General features: G+C 41.8%; 1 protein-coding gene across 1 annotated transcript in view; it reads right to left on the bottom strand.

Moving 5' to 3' along the window:
- Positions 1 to 1,115, bottom strand: part of ME3 (malic enzyme 3, NADP(+)-dependent, mitochondrial) — a 56,263-nt gene extending 55,148 nt beyond the window's left edge. The window contains exon 1 of the mRNA XM_009074740.1: positions 985 to 1,115. Coding sequence (XP_009072988.1) covers positions 985 to 1,115 — 131 coding nt within the window. The remainder of the gene's footprint in view (positions 1 to 984) is intronic.
- Between the last annotated feature and the right edge of the window lie 17,984 nt (positions 1,116 to 19,099).

Raw genomic sequence — 19,099 nt, 5'->3', positions numbered from 1 at the left:
GCAGGAATCAAACAGCATCTTTTATCAATAACCCTAGTGAACAATACTGGGTGCAATGGAAGCTCAGGAACAAAATGATTAGTAAATACACATCATTGCTTCTCTCTGTTTATTTTTTTTCCCCACCTACTGACAGTTTATTTCTGTTCTTCCATCCAGTATTTTAGTGAATGTATTGATGAGCATATAGATAGGTACATGCAGTACATGTGTTCACTCTGTACTCTATCCCCAGTGCTCTGGGACAGTGACTGCCTTTTTGGTGTGTACTTGTACCCAACGTATACCAGAGCTCTCCAGTAATGTGGTGGTAGAAAAAAGTAGTACCATTAAACTTGTTGGAATGAGTGCAGAAGAGTGTCACAAAGATGGTCAGAGGGCTGGAGCATCTCTTCTATGAAGACAGGCTGACAGTGTTGTTCAGCTTGGAGAAGAGAAGGCTTTGGGGAGACTTTTTAGCAGCCTTCCAGTAAAGTGAGCCTAAACAAAAGCTGTAGAGGGACTTTTTAAAAGGGCATGTATTGATAGGACAATAACTTCAAACTGACAGAGAGCAGGTTTACATTAGATATTAGGAAGAACTTCTTGACTGTGAGGGTGGTGAGGGACTGGAATTGGTTGCCCAGAGAAGCTGTGGATGACCCATCCCTGGAAGTGTTCAAGGCCAGGTTGGATGGGGCTTTGAGCAACCTGGTCTAATGAAAGGTGTTCCTGCCCATGGCAGGGGGGTTGGAACTAGATGACATTTAAGGTCCCTTCCAACCCAAACCATTCTATTTTGGGACTGGGATGGCATGTAATTGAGATGAAGGTGGACTAGCCAAAACAAACACTCCTGGTGCTGGAGAGTATGGACAGATGGAAAAAATAGTGACTCTGAGGGAAATCTATGCCTTGAAGCAGAATCCTCAAGTCTTCCCTGAGGCTTTAAAGAATTGAAAATTCAAGGGACAGGGAGGAGGAAAGAAGATGTTTTTTACATACTTGTCTAGATCATTAGATTTCTTTTCATAGTTTTTCATCACACGGAGGACTTGAACATCTTGGCTCAGGAAGCAAGGAGGAAGGAGGCCATGAATTCCCAGCTGCAGCCTTTCTTCAAGTGTAAAAGCCATTCCCTGGGAAGAAAAGAGGAAGGCACATTCAAATGGCATGATAGGCACTATCAGATAGGCTATCCAAGAAGAAAGCAAGCAACAGCATGCAGCCTCTGAGGGCTTGGAGGGGGTCCTGCCCTGCAGGGACCGTGGGGCTTGGACCACCCAGACCCTACAACTTCTGGATTAGCAGTCCCAGCGCCAATGGAGCTTTGATGACTCACACTGTTTTACCATTTGAATTTGGTTGGTCTCTGTAGTGTATACATCTTCATAGTATACATATTCTTAGGGTTTCTTTCACTTTATGCTCTTCTTATATTACTTCATTAGCTCACGCCTACTAGTTTCCATGGCCTTCCTGGAAGCCCAGCTCTCATAATCCTTTATAAATAACATGTTTAGAATCATAGAACCATTTAGGTTGTAAAAAACCTCTAAGATCATCAAGTCCAACCACTAACTCAGCCCTGCCAAGTCCACCACTAAATCATGTCCCTGAGCACCACACCTACAAGTCTTTTAAATCCCTCCAGGGATGGTGACCCTACCACTACCCAAAGCTTGACAACACTTCACTTTCCATGAAGAAATTTTTCCTAATATCCAACCTAAACCTCTCTTGGTGCAACTTGAGGCCATTTCCTCTCATTCTATCACTTGTTACCTAGGAGAAGAGACTGATCCCCATCTGGCTACAACATCCTTTCTGGTAGTTGTACAGAGCAACGTGGTCCCCCCTCAGCCTCCTTTTCTCCAGGTTCCCTCAACTGGTCCTCATAAGATTTGTGCTCTAGACCCTTCACCAGCTTTGTTGCCTTTCTCTGGACTCACTCCTCAGCACCTCAATGTCTTTCTTGCAGTGAGGGACCCAAAACTGAACATAGGATTCAAGGTGTGACCTCACCAATGTCAAGTACAGGGGGATGATCACTGTCCTGGTTCTGCTGGCCACACTATTGCTGATCCAAGCTAGGATGCCATTGGCCTTCTCAGCCATCTAGGCGCATTGCTGGCTCATGTTCAGCTGCTGTCAACCAGCACCTCCAAGTCATTTTCCACTGGGCATCTTTCCAGTCAGGCAGCTTTCCAGCCACTCTGCCCCAAGCCTGTAGCACTGCCTGGGGTTGTTGTGACCCAAGTGCAGGACCCAGCACCTGGCCTTGTTGAACCTCATACAATTGGCCTCGGCCCATCGATCCAGCCTATTCAGATCCCTCTGTGGAGCCTTCCTGTCCTCCAGCAGAGCAACACTCCCACCCAACTCAGTGTCCTTTGCAAACTTAATAAAGATGCTCTTGATTACCCCATCTAAGTCACTGATAAAGATATTGAACAGTGCTGGCCCCAAAACTGAGCCATGGAGAGCACCACTTGGGACTGTGCAGCAGCTAGATGTAACTCCATTCACTACCTGGGCCTGGCCATGCAGCCTGATTTTTACCCAGTGAACAGTGTACCCGTCCAAGCCATGAGCAGTCAGTTTCTCCAGGACAAATTGTGAAAAATAATGTCAAAGGCTTTATTAAAGTCCACATGGACAACATCCACAGCCTTTCCCTCATCCAATAAGCAGGTCACTCATAGAAGGAGATTAGGTTGGCCAATCAGGACCTGCCTTTCATAAACTCATGCCACCTGGGCCTGATCCCCTGGTTGTCCTGCACATGCTGCATGATAGCACTCAAGATGATCTGCTTCATAACCTTCCCTAGCACTGAGGTCTTCCCCGAGTCCTCCTTACAGCAGTTTTGCAGATGGGCATCATATTTGCTAACTTCCAGATAGCAAAGATTTAGATTTGGGTACTGAATAGTATACCCAACTCATCAACTTCAGTTACCTTCTAGTTTTCAACCAGGCACATTATGTATTAATGACACATTAGCAATGCAGAAGACACACACAACATGTAGGATGTTTTTGCAATGCTAACCCTTTTTATCAATACAGTAGAACATAGAGCACCACAAGTCTTATTAAGTAGCTGACACTGATTCACAGCTGGTAAAAAATGCTAGATTTTGTAGGATAACCCTGTTCTTACAGGCCAATTTCATGCTTCCTAGGCATGTCCCTCTCCCATGCATGCAGGGGCTGATGCTTCAGACAACCAGCAGTGCCCTGTGCTGGACTCAGCCCTATTTATAGCAATGGTAAATGCATTCTGCAGTCTGTGAAGAAGATTATAAAATTCCTTAATTAATGGTATTTCTGCTATGCTGATAACAGATTAGACAGCAGGATAGAAGGAAACATTTTCAGGAGTGTCTAAGGAGCTTAAATCCTAATGAAAACTTCACTCATAACTAACCAACTGATTCATATCTTGATGGACAGCTGGCAGTAAAATATTCAAAATCTGTAATTATTGAACTACATCTATTCAAGCACACAGACAAATGCTTAACAAAATCTTAATGAGCAGATTTCTGACTGCATAGCTGCTAAACTGCTATTTTCTCCCATGGATTTTATGCTTTTCTGTGACACATAACTGTTATTATCACTGCACAAAAAACACTGAGGACATATCTTGATGAACTTGGTATTGGCAGCCTTCCCTCCCCTCCTGTTGCTTTTTCCTGTCCCTGTGCCATCCCAGTGGTTGTGCCAGCATGAGCATGTGTGTAGTCACATGGTTCATCAGCAAGAGGAAGTACCTGGCTTAAAAATAACCAGGTCACAATCTCAGAGCAGCTACCTTGGCTGATGATACACCATAGATGGCTCTACAGACATTGGCAAACGTGGGCACAGCCACTGGGGACATATGGCTATGGGAATGGAGTGCTGGAAGAGCTGTTCACTTGTAAGTGGTACAGATGCTGGTGAAAATGTCTGTCAGACTATCAGCAATGCCAAGGGACCTGTGCCAGTACAGAGAAAAGGACTGAAACTGATTATCCTGTTTTCCAGATCCATGCTTTGTACATGTGACACTTCTTTCATTAGTAACATGTGCACTATCACAAATTAAAAGAAATAAAAAATGTCTTCATATATTTCACAGAAGTTATTCAGCCTCTGGGACATCAGAGAAAAAAACCCAATCTTTATCTCACAAGCATTTTCATAGTTTTTTTCTGTTCTGTTTCTGGATAGAGCCAAGTATATTCAAGATCTTTAAGAACATGGCAGAGAGCAACTGTTCCTCTTCCAGCCAGCAGATGAGGAGTCAGCAGTTGCCTGGGACTCAGGAGGTCAGGATTTTGCTGTCAAACCCAGAAACAGGTTTGAGGTCTCCTAGTCATTGTTGAATGCTGCACCCAGAACATGGCTGGTTCTGCTTAAGTGCCTGACATTTCTGACCCAAATTTCCTTCCTGGACATGAGAAACCTTCCCCCAAAATGAGTTTCACTGCAGAACGAGTACATTCCCACAAGATAAAGTTTGAGATTTTGTGAGTCACCATTGCTGAATTAAAAAAAATGCAACACATTCTCATCAGAAAACTTGTAATCATCTGCATTCTCCAAACTGGAGACTTCTGAAACACCAGGCTAAGATCAACACTGGACATCAGCTCTGTGTCAGTATTTGGCTTTACACTGCTGATATTGTATCATGGCAGGGAAAATACAGCTACTGTGAATGTCAAAGTTTATCTGCAATGAATGGAAAAAAAAAGATACAATTTCAAACCATTTACTTCCTGCAACCTTTGAACATGGAGGACAGATAATGGGAGACAAATATTTGGCAGCAAATATTCCACTTGTCTAGAGAGTCACATCATGGGTTGGCAGATCAGGGTGTCAGACCTGATCCCTGCTCATCCCCTAGAAGAGAATGAAGCTCAACAAACACACTAAACGAGTGAAGTTTGGAACTAGATAATCTTTAAGGTTCCTTCCAACCCAAAACATTCTATGATTCTATGAATTACAGCTTCCATGGATGCGAAGCACTTGTATTTGGGCACTTACCCTTCAGCTTCCCTGCAACTTTTCCCACTCCCCTCTCACCCCCATCGTCTTTTGTGGGGAGCTCACCAGGCTGAAAAGTGTTCAGCAGTGTGCTGGGAAACCTCTTGTTGTGGTACTGAAAATTAATGTAATAATGAGTAAGATTGAATAGGGTGAAAATGAAGCATTTTGTGCATTCCTTGGGCACAACTCTGCTTGGTGCTTAATTTCTAGTTTTCAGGTCTGCTTAGTGCCTGTTGTCTGGTCTCTAATGCCAACTCACTATTTCAAGACATAGCAAATGCAAGGCCCTGAACTTAAATTTTAAGCAGTTTGGAGATCTATATGCATGAGTGCATGTTTTTGGATCATGAGAGCAGATTAAACTGTTTAAACACATAGTTGTGCTGCTAACAGTCCAAGGGTAAGCATGGCAATAGTAACACACATCTCCAGCTCACTGCAGTTCTGCATATATTGCATCTGAACGAGGTATACCAGTACAAGCATCTTCATATTGGAACAACTGCAAACATGTGTTATGAGGAAGTTGCTGCCTTCATAACCAGTTAAATCTCCTAAACACTTTTCAGTACAGCGCTGGTCCATCATACAGTGGCTCTGTGGCAGGGTCAGCAGCAGAACAGAATTTGCCAGCTCTAATATTAAGGCTGCTTTTCTGAAGTTTCTGTGAAGGACTAGGACTAGAACCCCTGGGTGAAGTGGTTATATTCACTGAAACAGCACAGCGTGAAATGAATTTCGAAACACATTCTGCCCCAGATCAAAAGCTGGAATTCTCTGAGGTATTGCTATGTTTAAGATTAAAGCTTTTAGGCTTGTAGTTTTTTTAAGACTGCCTGAAAGCCATATTGTATCACTCTTTTTCTGGTCTTGAAAGGTCTAATGATTAGATGGTGAGCCACAGCCCTGCAGAGCTAAAGCCAGGTGCTCCAATTCAATTTTAAATGTGTTGGAAATGAGTTGGCATGGAGAGGGCAGATGCTATGTCACTACCCAAAAACAAAGGCAAAAATATCAGCTGCCCACAAGGCTTTACACTACGAAGGGGCTAAGAGAGGGGTTTTGTTCTGAAAAAGACTTGCTGTGAAGAAACCTCAAATCCTTCTGTTATCACCGACAGCACCAAGTTTGTTATGTGACAGCTACCTCTTTGCAGCTCAACCCCATAAAGGCCATTTATTTCAGAAACTGCAGGATGAAGCCAATTCACAGATAACGATGAGTTTTATCACTGCCTGCACTCTCCAGTGGTGAGAAGGAGGTGTTTCACTCAGAGCTGAATACAAGCTTTGGGGTGTGGGGAAGACATCTCTGAAACCTGGTAAGAAGAATCCCCACTGTGCCTTCTCAGCAATTATTACTGGACAAACCTTTTGTTGACTGTGATTTACAAACTCTTCTCATACTGTCTATGGCTCTTACTGAGTTCAGTCACTAGTTGAAAAATCCCACACTCTTGGCCATCCCTTTTGTTACAAAGTGATATAATTGTGGATTTCTTATCCTTTCGTATCATTCTTCCTTCCTCTCCCACAGAGCCTGGGAACACTATGGAAATCTCTAAGATAATTAAGCAACTCAACTTCATATTTGTTTTAGCTCCTGGGGAACCATCTTCAGTGAGGTCCACTAATTCAATTACTACGTAAGTTGACTCTACTATTAATGAATATTTTACCAGTACCTCTTTTGTTTCGTGCAAGCAACTTCCTTTCACTGGATTACAGGGACATATTTCCATTATTTTTCTCAGTGACTTTTGATTTGCAGCAAGGTAAGAAGAGTGAGCAGAACTGCAACATGATGAAGCCTCTGTGCCAGAGGGACCTGATCCTGTACAGTTTGTCTCACAGAAGTAAATGCTTTCCTGAGGAGGACATCCCTGATGGGTCTATGACAGACAAGATGTGACAGCATCCCAGGGAAGAAGCAGCAAAGCCATGCTGTTCCCACATGTCAAGGGAGGTTTACTTCAATAAATAAAACTCATAAACCAAGTATCTTCAGGGATTCATTCATTAATCCACAGGAAGAACTGCAATGCTAAACTTCTCAAGCCCTGCACTGTGATTTCAGACTGCAGAGGTACAGCTCTACACTGAACTTAGAGAACTCATTAGGATTTCCCACAGTTTGTCAGACTACAGGGTAGCAATTTGTCCTCTATATAAAAAAATAAAATAAATCTATTTGCTAGAGACTATATGTGTTTTGTCTACAAACAAGATTCTGTTGCACTGAAAAAACCACAGATGTTTAAAGGTGAACTAGATAAACTTCCCCAAAGAACAGCTGGTTTGGCAGACAAACCACAAAAACAGTGAAGGATCTATGAACTTTGCAGATGGTTAAAAACAGCACCATTCCTCTATTGATAGGAAAGGTGAAGAGAGACAATTAATGCCAAGGAAGAGGTGAAAAGATACAGCTGTGTATTTTTTAAAGAAACAGATTTTGGGCCAAATTCAATGCCTTGTTTCTTTCCATAAAAGTGATATTAAGATCCTCACAGCACTCTAGCCAAGCTAATGGGAATATTTCTTTGGCTCTAGGGAGAAATAGGTGAGGCTGACATTTCTTTTGATTTTGACTAGATTCACAAATGTCTATACATGCATGAGGTGTCTAAATACAAGCTTCAGTGTCTTTTGTTAAAGGAGAAGGGTAAAATCACTGCATGGAGAACAGGACTGCCATGTAGAGAAAAATAAGGAGTTACAAGAAAAATCCCCTAGAGAAATCCTGAGAAATTATTAGGAGCAACAGAGCAACAAAGAATCCCAAACAGCATGGGACATAATGGTGCATGCAGACATGCAAACAACAAAGTAAAAATTGTTCCTGCCAGATGAGCCTAAACCATGAAGCACTTGCTGGTTTCCTCCTCATATATAGTAAAATGCCTGGTAGACTAGGGTGGCCAGATGGAGCAAGCATTAATGAGGGCATCAGGTTTTTGGCTGCAGCCAAGTGCATGGGCAGATTCCTGAGGCAAACCCCAAATTCTCAGCCCTCTATTAAAAATATCCCATGTGATCTTGGCACACAGATTCCAGTGGATTTGCCCTTCTGACTCTGAAGAAAATGAAGATTTCCTGGTGTCTCCTCTACATGATTCCTAGTCTCCCTAAGTAATTCTATATCTGTTTTACACCTACGATTGTCACATCTTTTTGTGCCAATTAATGAATGAAAGGAGCTAGTCTAGGATAGAAATGAGAAGCTGTAGCCCACATGGCTATGTTTCAGCTTGGGGGGATGGTATTCTTTCACCTCATGAGGAAAGGGAGCTGGGTAAAATCAGTTTCTACAGGAGGTTTGCCAAGCACAAATCCCAATACTTCTGCCAGAATATGGCAGTTTCTGTGATGTTGCAGGCACACGTTTCTCGCAAACATGATATTGCCACTAGACAGGAAGAATTCACCATAAATTACAATGCTTGCATTCCTAAGCCTATGAAAACCAGCCCTCATCATCAATTTGAACAAGCAAGTATGTCTGAGAAGAAAGACCAAGGCAATTTTAAGGTTTAAATGTGATCCAAAACATTAAGAGATCCAAAACATTAAGTTTTAAAGACCAGTTTTACAATGTCTGGAAACTTCTCCCATTGTACAGGCAGCTAATCATGTGAATTGTGGTTGCATATAATTTGAGTTTGGTGCTATAGAGAGCACTAACTTCCTTTGGACATTCCAGAAAAATACACAAAATAAGACTTGTGCACTTACTGCTTGCACGCAAGCTGCACCATGCTGTGGATTTGGAGGATGGGAGCCTCTTTGCAATTTGTATTGCATTTGCTATTGCCACCCCAGCAAATGGGGTTGCTCCAAGTGTAGGCTGAGGCTGGCTTACGATTGCTGATGGCTGTATTTGGTTAAACACCACTGAAAAGCACTGCCTAAGCCATAAAACTATCTGTTTAACAAGAAAATTGCTTGGATGGAAGCTTAATTTGAATGAAAGCAAGAGTAGATTTGTTACTGACTTTACCAAAGATGTTTTCTCCACTGGACCATTCATTTATCCTTGTATGCTGGTTCTAGCAAAGCTCTGTAGAAAGGAAATGTCAGCAGCAACTTCTTGAGCAGTACCACATGTTCTTTGCACATCCTCGTCTAATCCAGGACAAGCAGACTTGGCTCCTGAACATCAATTTTGATAGCTGTTCAAGGAGATCTAACATATGTGTGCTTCAGAGCATTTGAGATGTTTACAAAACATTTAGATACTCTCTCAGATAAAGGATTCTAGAAAAAGGCAATGTTTTCTTCAAAAAATCAGGAACATGAGAAATAAACAAGGCTCTAAATAATATATCTGTCATCTTAGTAAAACAAATGCGCTAGAAAAAATACCACTAAGCTCTCCTCCAATGATACAACCACCACTTGAAGGCAACTAAACATGCAGGTAAACACAGAGGATACCACAGGAAACCTGTGAGAGCCTCCATTTCCCGTCTGAGTAATTTGCACGGATTTTGTTTTCCCTTCATTGCTTCTGCAGTCCATCTGCACAGTGAGGTTGTTGATGGACTTCAACCGAAGCAGCTTATTCTGGGGCTCAGCAGAGAAACTGTCCCCCACTGCAGTGCCCATTGGCATTGTAACACACCAGCTGAGAGGCATACAGCACTCTGGAGAGTGTCCAACTTCCCTTTGGAAGGCAACAGGAGATTTTTGTGCTGTCCTCAATTGGCAGCTCACCTGAGTCTAGATGTGCTTTGCACCATGATGATATTTTTCTTCCCATTTCTCAGCCTTCCACAGACTCAGCCCTCCAATGGTTTTGTCTCCCAAGGCATTAAGCATCTTGCTTCCCACTCTTTACTCCAGCATTTCTACAGCTGTATTTCACAAAAGCCCCCGTTAATACCGATGGGTAGGTATAGCTCTTTATATGCACGCACACACACACACAGACATGTATATATATACACACACACTTAGCACAAAGGCATGTCCTTTTCCAATCCAGCCTCCAGCCAGCCCTAAGATGATCTCCATGTTGACCTCAGGGGCTGTCATTTTGCCAAGCACGTTTTTCCTAAGCACATGTGGATCAGCCATCTAGCTGTTCAAACTACTTTTGGCACCACCAGGAAAGCAGCTACTCTACCGTGACTACCCTCTGACCCATCCCCTCATCTTCTTTGTCTGAATACTTTACTTCAAACTTTTTCTTCCTTTTTAATGCAGAGAGGAAAAAGGAAGATGCATGAAGTGCTCACATACGTGCAATCTGACCTTTCGTGTCTACAGCTCTCATCACCTTTGTGTGCACTCTCCCTGCTATCTTGGTCTACTGTCAACTTGATTTGAGCTGTTGCTAAATTCTACACAGTTGAATGCGCAGCGCTCGGCACACTTGGCTCTGAGACCGGAGCATCTGGACTGCAATTTGTACAATAACACAAATACAAAATGATACATCCTTTCTAACAAACCTCCCCTCCAGGACCTCTAAATATTCTTCCAATGATACAGTCTTTTTATTTTCCACTTTCTTTGGTCCTCAAAATTTCAGCTCTATTTTTTCCATATGGTGCGAGTAGACTATGTCCAAATATTCCAGGTGACAAAATACCATTAATTTTATACAAGTGCTTTAATTATCACTTTCTTGAGATTGAGTTTAATCGCTTCAAGTTTCAAAAGCACACATTGCACTAGAAAGATATTTACACTAGACTATAAATCAAATAACTAATAAAGCTCCTGAGATTTTTCAAAAAAAGCTCAAAAATGAAACTCCCATCCTCCCCTTCCAACTGCTTTTAATCAAGAACAGTATGAAACTAGTTATCCAAGTTCAGAATGAAAAAAAATCCCCTACAATTATTCTGAGATGAAATTTAAAGATTGAAACCTTTTTGATTCCTTGAGCTGTTTGACAAACATTTCTGTGGAACAGGAACTGCAGCAAGATGTTATGAAATATTTATGTCAGTTGGTAACATGCGTGACCACACGTCGATGAAGGCAGCTGAACTGTTCACTATTGCTAGGAAGCTGTAAATCACCCCTTTGGCAAACCTTCACATGAGTTTTGAAATAAACTGGTTCTGTTCTTGATTCCAATAGATGCTATAGCTAAAAATGCAAATAATATTATTCTTGGCATGGCTGCTGCCTGTCCACCTCGGCACAATTACTCCTGCCCCCCTAGCTTAGATGAGTATTGTCCAAGGCCAACGCAGTGGCTTCCTTCCTCCAGAACATCTATTCTTTCGTAATTGAAACAATTTGGCTAAATGACACAAAGACGAAGCATGAATGCAGTATGGACAACAAACACAGTCCAGGCTCCTTGAATACACAAGCAATATCCCAAAATAATTTGATATATTTATGATCAGGCAAAGGCAGCAGCTAAAGCATTGATTTCACTCATGCACCTCTGTTTGTCAGGAGACACCAGCTGATGCACCAAACCTTCAAACCTGCCATTCAAAGCTGGGTTAATAACACCCACCTTGCTGAAAAAGGATAGCACACTGTGGGGAGCATTGGAGGCAGAGCCAAGGTCTGCAGATACTGGGAAGGCTGATGTGATTTGTCACTTATGACCTGCTGTGAAAGACCCGCATACAGGACAGCAGGATGGCCACTGAATTTGTTTTCTTCAAAATCAGCTGCTGACACTGGAATTATCTTTGGGAATAGACCCCTCAAACTCAGGTTTGAGTCCAAGGTTTTGATTCTCCTTTGCCTGGCACCACAGTCATGCAGCAACATCAGGGTAAAGCAAATTTTTAACTTACCAGTGTTTGAAATAACTGAAGGCCTAGATATTCAGAGCTGAAAGGTTATTTGAAGACCTTATTGTGACCTTTAAAAATATACAGGATACTTACAAAAAGACTTTTCAGTAGGACCTGTTGTGATAGGACAAGGGGTAATGATTTTAAACCAAAAGAGGACTGATAGGACAAGGGGTAATGATTTTAAACCAAAACAGGGTAGGGTTAGATTGGGCATAAGGAAGACATTTTTTAAGATGAGGATGGTGAAACACTGTAAGAGGTTTCCCAGAAGAGCTGTGGATGCCCCATCCCTGGAAATGTTCAAGGCCATGCTGGATGGGTCCTTGAGCAACCTGATCGAATGGGTGACATCATAGCTCATGGCACAGGATTGGAACTAGATGATCTTTAAGGCCATTTCCAACTCAACCCATGAGCCTATAATCTGGAGAAAACAAGGCAACAATTCAGCATCAGTATGATTTTGTTCAGTTGTCAGTAGCTGTATGGTGTTTTATTATATACAGCACCTTCCTCCTGGGGCTGAAACTCAGGTCTAAGAAGTTATTGCACTATCTATAAAATCTGAGTGAGGGAGCACTCACTCCTGAAGTTGCAGATTACCATTATGTTTAGTATTGAACAAAACCTAAAAAGTCACACTTATTATCCCTTACAATAAAAGCATGGTCGATAGACCATATGTCCATATGGCATGTCTTTTATGTGGTAAGAAGCTCCATCTTCTGTCCCATCAGTACATAGAAGTGCTGACTTTCACAGGTCAGTCATTAACCAACATCACTCACTTTCTGGTTTTATCTCTGCCTTGTTGCCACATGGCAGCATCCTTTCCAAATCCAGGAGAAGAGGTTGGCAGTTTTGGCTGACTGATCCATTACTGATGTTGATGAACTAAAGGACACTCTCACAGGAGAGTTGTGAAGCTGAATGACACCACAGGGAGTTAATGAACAGTTATTTAAGGATGACCATACAACTGTATCAACAGCCTCTTCAATAAATAAAAGCCATGCTCTTGACAAAAGTCCATGAATGCTAAAGTTGGAATTCCTGTCCTGATATCTGTACAGGCAAACAGTTGGGGTTTTTGGTGCAGCTCTCTAATGCCATGCAATGGTCAGGAGAAAGCAAATGGGATACTTCAGCCCCTCCAGCAGGGTCTTGCACTGGCCCAGGAGCTGATTCGGTTCCTCCAGCAACCAAGGGGAGCTCCTAGAGAGTCACTAGGGCACTGATATTTCCAAGCTCAATTTCATTTCCATTTCTAAAGCAGTTTCTACTGCTTTATTACAACCGATATGTAGCCTGCTCATTCTGATTTTCTTTCACAGCAAATGCAAAGAAGTTAGGTGGCAGAGGTGGTAACGAATGCCAGACTATCCTGTGGCAATTGCTATTTCCAGGATGTATCACTCAGAGCTTTCAAGAATATCAGTGAACATTGTGTTTGGGCTGCAACAGTGACACACTGTCATCGTATTTCCTCTGATGACTTCCTGAAGCAAGGTTTTTGTTTTTTCTAGCTGATAGTAGACATGTGCGTGTTAGAAACTAAGGAAATGAATACCATTAGTGCCAAACCTCCAGGATGAATCTGCTACTTCAGCACACAATAAAAAAAACTTGGACTAAAGGTTGGATATTTTCCCAGTTATTAGTAACTCAGGTTACTTTCATGAAAGTGTTCTGTGCACAAATAATGTCAGTGATAAATACAGAGGATCCTGCATACAGTTCCTACACATTTGTTGCTCTAGATTGTGTTAGGCAATTTGGTACACACTGATTTGAAGATTACAAAATAACTCCAGCTGGCATTGAATGGCTCCCTGCTCCCTTCTGTCATGAATTCACCAGCCTTCTGTTCAAGTGTATACACTGATTTCCAGACGTCAATGTTAAATCTTGGATCTTGCTTTTGACAAAAAAACAACCCAACCCATTCTGTGATTCAATGGACTGAGCTCTTGGTTACACAGACCAAATTCTGATACAGAGCTTGATCTCTGAACCACTGTAGCAGCTGCTTTGTTGAGACAGGACAGACACCACATCCCATTGCAAATTGTGTGCAAGCTGTGTAAGTGCTGTCAAGAGTATCTAGCTCTGGAAGAAGCTTTCAGAGAGTATCAAGTAAATCCTGGGAGCAACCGTCTGAAAATGACCAAAACAGAGAGTATCAAGTAAATCCTGGGAGCAGCCTTCTGAAAATGACGAAAAGCCTTCCCCTTCAGCAACTGTATCCCTCACCATTCAAAGCAACACTTTATTCCTAAAGTCCCATCACCTCAAGGCTTCGAAAACAAAAAAGCACAATGGACAACCTAACCACAGACAAAGTCTGGACTCCCTGAAGGAAGGAGGGCAGCATCTCCTTGTCTGAGTCCCAAGATGATAATAAGTGACATGAAGTCTAAAGATGACCAACTAGGATCTAAAGACAAAAGCACTGAGGTAATCCTTCTGCTGGAATAAGTTTTAGAAATTAAAACTTTAAAGCCAATTTCAGAAGTTTGTCTGAAGGCCACCTCTTCTGCACAAGGGTTGCAGTTTTGTTCGCAGCCTAACAAAGGCCTTCACTCAGCAGCAGGCTATGATGGAAATTGTGAAGCTGACATTTAGGCCTGGCAAAATCATACCCTGTATTAATGAAACAGAAAGCAAAGTGGACTGTTTATTTCTTAGCCAGAGAGTTTGGCTTAGCACTCAGCCTAGTCCTCCTTTCTAGCTGAAGACAAATTGGACTCCAGTGGTAAGACCCTGGCTCCAGTGAATTACACAGCAAAACTCATGCTGAATTCTGAGCAGATCAGATAGGATAAGCCTTTGGAATTTGTTTGCTAGACAAAAACACAAATGCGAACAATGATAAGTTTCCATTATTAGTAAAAAACCCCCTCCTTTAAGTGAAAGTTGAAGCAATGGCAAGACATACCAAAGTTTAATCATATTAAACCTGTGAGGTTCTGTGAGAAGCAGGGAGCAGGACTCACTGATCCTTATGGGTCCTTTCCAACTTGAGATATTCTACCATTTTGTGATATTACAGACAATGCTTTCAAAATAAATATAACTTCTGTACCAAAGGAAATGTTACATTATTAAGATACATTTCTTGGAAGGAAAACTCATGCCTTTTAATTTACATAGAATCAACAAAGTCCAGTATCAGGTACAGGATGTAACAAATGCCAGTGAAGTGCACTTCACTTCTGCTACCCTGAAATGCCTCAATCTAGTGGGTTTAGCTAGCAGGTATAACATTTTATGCCCATTTGGGCTAGCCCCAAAGTTGGAAAACCAACTCATATTTGATAAAGGAGAACTATTTTTCTTTCTCCATTCTGTTACAAAAAAAAAATCAAGAATAAAATCTATTTAGTGAAAATGAAGATGAAATTTTCTTCATGAAAACAGATTCATACTTTCCAGGACTATTTAGGTACTTGTAGATGCATAAATGTATCTACTTGGATTATCAAAGATATATTAGAAAATAGGTCTCTAATTTGCATTGTGTTCAGATCCCAGAGATTTAATCTAGCACTGCCCAGACACTTCCACAATTCTGATTGGAAAGGTAATAAGGAACTAGAGACTCTCTATTGGCTGTATTTTGTTTTGGAAATTTGCTTTTCTCATAACATTATCCTAAGAGGGCCTGCGTACACACACACACACACACACACACACACACACAAAAAAAGCCATAAAAATTTCTGTAAAAGTCAGCTCTAATTTCTAGCCAAATAGCCCTAATATAAAATAAGAGTAAATGCTTCTGGAAAAGGAAAATAAAGAGAACATGTATGAATGAATCTATAAAAGCAACCTGGCTCCTTCCATAAAAACAGTCTTGGGGCTGCCTTCTGATAACAAGAACTTGCTTAGAGACAAACATGTGCACAAGCATTGCCAGCCAAGGAGAAAGAACATTTAGGAAAATAAAATACGAAAACAGGTTTCCTGCTTGTTACAGGTCAGCCCATCTCAACTCAGTGAGCCAGTACTTCCCTCCAAATCATTTACTCCAACTGGATGCTGTTTCTGCACCACAGGGTTGTAACAGGTGAGTCACTTCCACTACAGGGTTCACTTCATTGAGGAGGCTACATGAGTTTTTCTAGATGGACAGTTTGATGGACAACCAAGGTCCTCACCTAATTTTGAAACTACCTTTGCAATTTCCAAGGCTCAGAACATCCCAGCATATTAAAAGGATGTGCAGGTGTGTGGAATTCATTGTTTTGTTAATGAGAGATCTCAGAATTAGTAGGAGGTTAGTGTCCCTAGCAAAAAGGCTTAAGATAAAATCACGTTTTTGGAAAGTCTTTACCAGTTGATTTGTTCTATTTAACCATGAACAAACAAAAAGGAAAAAAGTTAAAAGTAAATACACAACACATTTTTCACATGTAAATTTATCTTTTCTGTTGATTTTTTTTGTTTGTCTAGAGGAACAGGAAATCATGATGTGCAGGTATTAAGCTATACTGAGGAGACAGACACATTCTGTTAGTGTGGTTTTTTCAGCAAACATTTGATTACTTGGAGCTTTCTTTGGAGCCTGGAGCAGAGCCAGGTGGTGCCTATTGATGGCACTGAAAAAAGTGAAACACGGTGGAAGTCAGTCACCAGAAGAGACAGACCTTTTTTGCTTCTGCTTTGCCAAGTTGCTTGACGAGGTGGCTGATGGAAACCTTTTCATCAGTTACAATGCAATTCTTTCAGGCTCTTTCTCAGCTCAGCCTTATTGTCAGCCTTGTACCCAGGCCAGTGCCGAGTTCAGCAATGAAGTCACCATAGAAATGACATGATGAGATCTGCTGACCTCCCAACTGTGTTTCCTGGTCCTGAAATAAATTTTAGCTCAGTTATTACGGCGCCTCTGATTTAATAATTGGCTTTTGGGAGACACTCAAGTGCTTCAAATGGAATCTTTTCTTAGGGTCAAATCCTGTCCCTATTGTAGCCTATGGGAATTTTGCCATTGGACTTTAATGAGACAACAATCTGGCCATTAATCCATGAAAATTTGCTACTCTAGTTCACACTGACCTCCCATTTAGGACCCTGTTGTTCAATTCACTCTGAACCAGCTTGTTTTCACTTTCAAGATAATTGCACAGACCAAAGAGTAATTCAAACAACAAATTCACCAAGAGCAGGCATTAGCTGCATTAACTGTATGGCTGCTGGGTGGGCACTGCCAAATGCAGTTAAGAATCCTCCCAAACCTGCTAACAGTCACTAAGTCACCGAAAACATGAAATAAATGTCTTCCCCCTCATTTCAACAGAAAGATAAAAAAGGCTCATAAAGAAGGAATTTCTATGGTGCACAGCCTGGAACCATGAATGCCTTTCACATCCAAGAGCAGAAGCTGATTCTTTAGGTCAGGGAACACCAAGGATCAAATTCTCTCTAGTTGTATGTCAGTCATATTAATGAGAACATACCTTAGCAGAGACCTTCCAAATTGCCTCTTGCATATCCTGGCTGACTTCTACAAGCTTCTATCTATCATAACATATGGCATTTTTGTACTCTTGCGCTCATTTAGAAATATCCATACGCTGTCTGCTGTTTAGCACATGGGCACTTGTGTTCCTAACCACCTTTCACAGGCATGCTTAGAAGTAACTCACAGACATTTGGGGTTTGCAGATTAAACACCAGTGGTACAGAACATACAGCAGATTTTCAGAGGTGACCAAGGTCACAGTAAATCCCACTAATTTTAACTCAGTTAGCTGACTTTTCCTACCTTGGCAACTCCTCATCACTCATTCCCAGCTAATTCTAAGTTATAGTCCTTCACTTCATTCCTACAACCTTTTGCAGCACCTGGAGAAATACCTCCATAAATACACTGGCAGATTTCTCTGTGTGGAAGAGGGCTAAATTAGAGAACATCCATGTTTCTGTGTCTCTGGTTAATAAAACATGAAATTTCTCTCCTGTTGCCTCTCATCGGTCCTGTTTCAGTGGTCTGGCACACTCTGAAAATGCACAGGGCTCCATTATATACAGGCACTAGGTACAGCAGGTTTCACTGGACTGTAACTGATTTGTTTCAGATGAAGGGATGCTGTTAACCACCACCGGGAATATAATTGCTTAGTTGATTTCCACATTCTTGTCATTGTTGGCCTGGGTACTGCAAGAACAATCTGGTGAGGAATTCCCTAATGCTGGTTAAAAAAAAGAAAAGCAAAAAATCCAAAAGGAAGTCTTAGGTCAAGCTAGGAGTTCATCCAGACATCCCCACACCAGAGGCAATAAAAACACACCCTTTCATCCCTTCACTGCTTGTCCTTTGCTCCTTCTTCTTTAGACCAGAACCAACTCCAGGAGGAGAAATCCTAGGTTTGAAGAGAGAAAGGGGCCTTTGAAGATGGTCAAAATACTTAGGTGCCACCTCTGAGCAAGCTCCTGGATGAATAATATCTGATTTCTTCTGTCACACGTGGTAGGGCCTCAGATGCCTTTAGCAGACTTCCAGTACAGGCTGTTGCTTGCAGTCTGTTCCTGCACAAAGCACAGCTCCCACTCCTGACACACTGACTCTGTAACATGTCCTGTGCTGCTAAATTCATGGGAAAACCTCCAAATCCCAACTAAGATCCTTGCTGGGTGCTCCCACCAGACTGCTAAGAAAAGCCATAGTTAACTGATCACACTGGGTCTTGACAGTTCTGGATTTGGTTCCCTTCCCTCTCACAGGCTCAGAGCTGAGTGTTCCCACCCTGGAGTCTGGTGGCACCCACAGCCTCCCACAAAGCATGATGCCTGCCTGTGCCAGATGCTACACAGGGTACATATGTTCTGGTCTAAAGGTTGTTGAGCAGCTTAGCACAAGGAATAGGAATGCTATAGCGAAGGCTTTTGTCAAGATATAACTGGAGAAGTCTGTTTGTCCATGGGTACTTGGCATCCAGGTGACCTGAACTTCTACTGCCATTTCACACTACTTTTCTAATCCAGATTCTTTGGATTTTTGTTAATTTTGTCTCTCTAATGGAAAACTGCCCTACATGTCCTTCATCCTCTGACTTACTTCTTTTCCAAACACCAGAAATGAAGACCTCTTGTTTTTATAGAGGCTTTTGGATATGCTTTTTTCCTTCATTTGACAGGCAATGTCAAGTGCACCCATAACTCTTTACAGACTGGGAGTCATAGGCTTGCTTTCTTACCTCTTATTCCTTTAACTTATCTTGAAAAATAAGGAGGAAACCCTATCTTTTATAGCATTTTGAACATTTTACTTGGTTTAAGCAATTAACCA

Source organism: Acanthisitta chloris, unplaced genomic scaffold (genome assembly GCF_000695815.1).
Source record: "Acanthisitta chloris isolate BGI_N310 unplaced genomic scaffold, ASM69581v1 scaffold5395, whole genome shotgun sequence".
NCBI lineage: Eukaryota > Metazoa > Chordata > Aves > Passeriformes > Acanthisittidae > Acanthisitta > Acanthisitta chloris.
The sequence above is the reverse complement of the archived record's forward strand: the minus strand, read 5'-3'. Positions and strand labels throughout refer to the sequence as shown.